This window comes from Hylaeus volcanicus, chromosome 6, assembly GCF_026283585.1.
Source record: "Hylaeus volcanicus isolate JK05 chromosome 6, UHH_iyHylVolc1.0_haploid, whole genome shotgun sequence".
Taxonomy (NCBI): domain Eukaryota; kingdom Metazoa; phylum Arthropoda; class Insecta; order Hymenoptera; family Colletidae; genus Hylaeus; species Hylaeus volcanicus.
In genome coordinates this window covers 13,294,144-13,299,035 of record NC_071981.1, presented here as the reverse complement: position 1 = coordinate 13,299,035, position 4,892 = coordinate 13,294,144, and the positions used below count along the sequence as shown (strand labels likewise).

The 4,892-nt window shown below is 38.6% G+C and overlaps 1 protein-coding gene across 1 annotated transcript in view; it reads right to left on the bottom strand.

The window, feature by feature from the left end:
* LOC128878540 (large neutral amino acids transporter small subunit 1-like) overlaps positions 1–3,459 on the bottom strand; it is a 29,418-nt gene extending 25,959 nt beyond the window's left edge. The window contains exon 1 of the mRNA XM_054126827.1: positions 3,201–3,459. Within this exon, the coding sequence (XP_053982802.1) occupies positions 3,201–3,459 (259 nt within the window). The remainder of the gene's footprint in view (positions 1–3,200) is intronic.
* Between the last annotated feature and the right edge of the window lie 1,433 nt (positions 3,460–4,892).

Genomic DNA, 4,892 nt, shown 5'->3' with positions numbered 1-4,892 from the left:
CAAACAATTTCAGTGATAAACATCACGATACTTTGTCAATTACTCTTCAGTGGATGTAAATTAAAATCCGTGTCACATTTTTAATAAAACAATAGAAACTTCTTATCCCTCCGCAGTAATAATAAAATATCCTATTTATAACGTTGTAACAAATTTTTCAACTATTTCAAACGAAACTAATTAATTATTAAATTCTGACGAACTCTAATGATATTTTAGTCAATAAAGAAGAAACATTCTACGCTATATGTTGTGGATATAGTAATATTAATACTAACAGAATGAATTTACAAGTGATTCCATTTTTGTATGTTCAGCTGTCGTTCGAGTTAGTAATCAAGGTTCAAGCGTATTCATGTCGGAGTACCTGAGTCGCCTAACGAAGGGAAAAGGTGATGCAAGAGTTTAGAGGTCTGTCTACAGCTACAGCATTGCGCACGCGGTATGCAATACAATTATGCTATCGAAACACCGATAATTGAAGGTATCTTTCACTCAAAAATACTGAAAAAACACACTTATCGTGTAAGTCACGATAATGTTCTTGAAAATATGCGGTAATTACAGTAGTGAAAAAAATCGTTATCTCTAACATAATTTAATTCCAAGTTCGCACGAATATTGCTGTATTAAATTGAATATTGTGTTAATTGTAGAATATATTCAACATACGTTCTATACATTTTATGTGCGTCTGCTATATTATTGTGCATCTCTAATGCTTAAAATCCGCAGTCTAGTAATGACGAAGTAAAAAAAAAAAACGATAGCCTAGAAAGTAAGCCGTGATCAGACCGGAACCGAAGAAGCTGATAACGAGAGAGCACCGACTTGTCGCGACAAGTCATGAGAGAAACAATAAAAATCCTATTTATAAATGCCTAGAGTCTGTCGATCGATTTAGCGTGACTATCTCGGGAAGATGCGAGTAAGCAATAAAAAAAAACAACCAAAAGCCGACGCCTTACCAAAGCATCATACAGCAGCAGCTGGCGCAATCCTTGAAGACCTTTACATACGAACCAATGACCCTCAGCATTCAATTACCTTTACGGATTTCATGAGTGCAATCGATATCATAGAAAACGTACAGTGGGTGTAGAAAGTATTCGTACATCGATCAATTTCCAAAAAAACCTATGTGAAATTGTAATTTATTAACTTCTTTTTTATAAACAATGATATTTTATATACTCTTGGAAATCTCTAGAACGGATACAGTGCAAAAGAAAAACAGTTATTTATATCAATTGTGAAATTAACAAGAAAAAACATAAATCGATAGAAATATAGAAGCAATAAGTATTCGTACAACTGTTTAATTTTTAAAACTTCACAAAAGAAAAACGAAATTTACATTCATTTATAAATATATAATACTTGGGATTTCCTTTTGATTTTATAATTACTGCTACTCTTTTAGACATTAAATTACCCAAATGTCGATATTATTCGGAGTGAGATCTTCTTCCATTTCTCCGTTAGAGCCATTTTTAAAACTGTTAGGTTGTCCCAAAAATTTCATTCGTAATTTGCACTCAATTATTTTGTGTGGGAGTGTTTATATAAGTAGACATCCTAATTTCTTAGATGTTGATGTTGTAACAGTAACGGAGCAAAATGAATCGTACACAATTCAATAATGTAACATTAGACATAAAATATTGTGCATGTATTACTTATTAATAAAATGAAAGAAACTTTTCGGACGACCTAATACTTTACTGGAAATTGAATGTTTTCTAATTCGTACGGTGCAATAAACTGTTGTGTTTATGTTACAAACTCTATTGTAAATGGTTCGTCGTAAGAATCGTACAAAATACTTATTGATTCTACATTCCTACCAATTTTACGTATATTCTTGTTAATTTCGCAAATTATATAAAGAAGTAATTGTTGTTTGGATATACTATATATACTATATCTATTCTAGAGATTTCTAAGAATACGTAGAATATCATTGATTGTAAAAAAAGAATTTAAGGAACCACAATTTCACAGAAAAGTTCTTTTGGGAAATTGATCGGTGTACAATCGGTTGGTCGAATACATTCTACACCCACTGTAAATAATAGAAACGAACGTGAAGTCATTCGAAATATCTTAAAAATACACATGGACTTCGGTGACAATTACGAACACATAGTTTTCATCTAGGTTCCATGTCCTGAAGTTTGCTGATATGTTTGTCTCGTTTCCTCTTTTGAAAATTTTCCAAAGAAAGAAACGAGACAAACATATCGGCAAACTTTAGATTTATTCGAAGCCTAGGGTTTTGCCCATCTCTGGCCTATCTATACGTTAAAGAAACAAATGCAGAAACTAATTCCATGCCAATATCTCGTTACCCTACTTTGCTACGTGAAAAAAAAAACAAGAATGGAATTATTAATAAAATGTACAAGCGAAAGTAAAACGCAATGTCATTTATGAATTTATCATTAAAAAAAAAAAAAAACTGTCATTTAGCGATGGAATAACGAAAGTTGCAAAGCACTCGAACTGTCGCGAGATAATTCACATGAAAGTACAGCCAGATTAGACGTGGGAGAAAGATATTACTTTCAGTAAGATAACGATCCCAAATATACTGCTAAAAAAGAAAAGGAGACGAGAGAATCGCTCTTACATAACGTGCCCCCAACACTTTATTAGTCTACTTCAATCCCCCGATGTGAACCCTACAGAAAATTTGTGCCATATTTTGGACTTGCGGATAACAAAAAATATCGACTAAAAATGACTTAAATATCGTTCTTATCTTGAAAAGGTCAAACATTTCTAAACTAATTAAAAGCAATTCTCGAGATTAACGGTACGCATAAAGAAATGTCAAAAATGCATTCTCTGATAATAACTATGAAGAAATATAAATTAATTACGCCGACCCTTAGAGTGTTAATCCTTGTTCGAATGCGAAATTTTCAATTTTCCTTTGCGTTAGTTCGAATAAATTATTAGCCGTTTTTAAGTCGGCATACCGTTCCCGCGTATAATAAACGTTATAATACACGTGCCATTATACCATTATTCATTTTCCAGTCACTTATCTCGAAAAAAAGACAACGTGCAAATAGTTTTCTGATCCGCTGTAGATCATGATGAAACCTCGGCACGGTGTGTCACGCGTAGCAATTCTAAATTAAATGTTCGCGACATTCACCGCACTAAACAGCTGCTTGATTTCTACCACTTACCTAGTTCCGCGTAGCATAGCGCACCAATAAGCGACAATAGTCCAGAGAAAATCCACACGATCAAAGCCTGGCCAACGCTTCCACTGTTCCTCAGAACACCCTTCGGTGAAACGAAGATCCCGGCGCCGACGATGATACCGACGATGATCGCAACACCGTCCCACAGGCCTAGCTCTTTTTTCAATTTCACGGCATCGTCGTCGACGGTTTTCGCGGCCTTCAAGACCTGTCTCTCGGCCGGTGCTACTTTGTCCGGCATCGTGCCTCTTCTCACTCGCGAAATTTACTTGCTCGTCGGGTACTTTCTTTTTAACAGTCGAAAAAGTACTGAGCGGCGTCGATCATAACGCGGCGAGCGAACACGCCTGATGCACGTGTGGAAATGAAGAGAGAGCAACGCACGCACACAAACAATACCGGCTTTGACCGCGTGGCGTCGTTTACTCGGCGGATACACGTGCGCGACTGCGGTCCCTTCTGGAATAGCGCGAGTGGCGCCGCCTAAGGGAGACCATTATCTTCAACGAAAACCGATACGTAGCGCGGGCTTGCGTCGCGCCGTACAACACCGATCGGCACGCTCGCCCTATAGAACAACCACTTTCCCCCACTTTCATATTAGCGCCGTGTCCCTACGTCAGTTCGCGACCGTTCGCTCCCCCACCACACCGAGCACTGCAGACGACAGCTCGGCGAAGTCCTAGGTAGGGCGAGAGAGTGGGGAGACTTGAGGATGGAAGGAGAGCGGTGGGTAGTGGTGGGGGAAGCCTCTCCTACTACGGGTGGGGAAAGCCTCGACACCATGGAGGTCCCCTTGCGCTCTACAGTGCCGATCTTTGTCGTACGCATTGAGCTCTATCCTAACTGGAGTGTGAACTCCTGTAGGAAGAAGTAGAGGCGACGGAGGTCCGAGAGAAATGCAAAATGGGTGGTTCCGGTATTATCCTATAGCAAATTTATTTGTAGAGGGGGAACAAACGTACGCGGTAACATAACCTACCCGAGCATCGCTGAGCATCGTCGAGTGAGTTACTTTCAGATTCTTTTTCGCATAAAATTGGATAAATACAATATAAATTGAATTGTGACAAATAATAAAATTTAGCTCTATACCAAATTGTATATATTTGTATGATCTAAATTATGGTATGTAAATTATGTATACTATTTCATTATTATGTCATTATTATTAATGTTTCTATCGTTTTATATATAAATAAAAAGGAAATAAAGTTCAAATCTGTACATAATTAATCTGTAAATAATTCCTAGAGTGCCGCGAAATTCAAACAAAGAGGAGTCTGTTCTCCCTCCACACGTAAATTTGCTATAGGATAGTACCACCGGAACCACTCATCGTGCATCTCTCGCAGACCGGCTTCTCTCTCACAGTTCACACTCCAGTTAGGATAGAGCTCAATGGTTTGCGACTGTTCGCGACTGTTCGCGACCGTTCGCTCCCCCACCACACCGAGCACTGCCGACGACAGCTCGGCGAAGTCTTAGGGTAGGGTGAGAGAGTGAGGAGACTCGAGGACGGGAGGAGAGCGATGGGTAGTGGTGGGGGAAGCCTCCTCTACTACGGGTGGGGGAAGCCTCGACACCATGGGTCCCCTGCGCCCAGTGATGGACAAAATCGTAATCGCAAATACGAATACGATTGTAATCGAATCTTTTCGAGTTGTGATTACG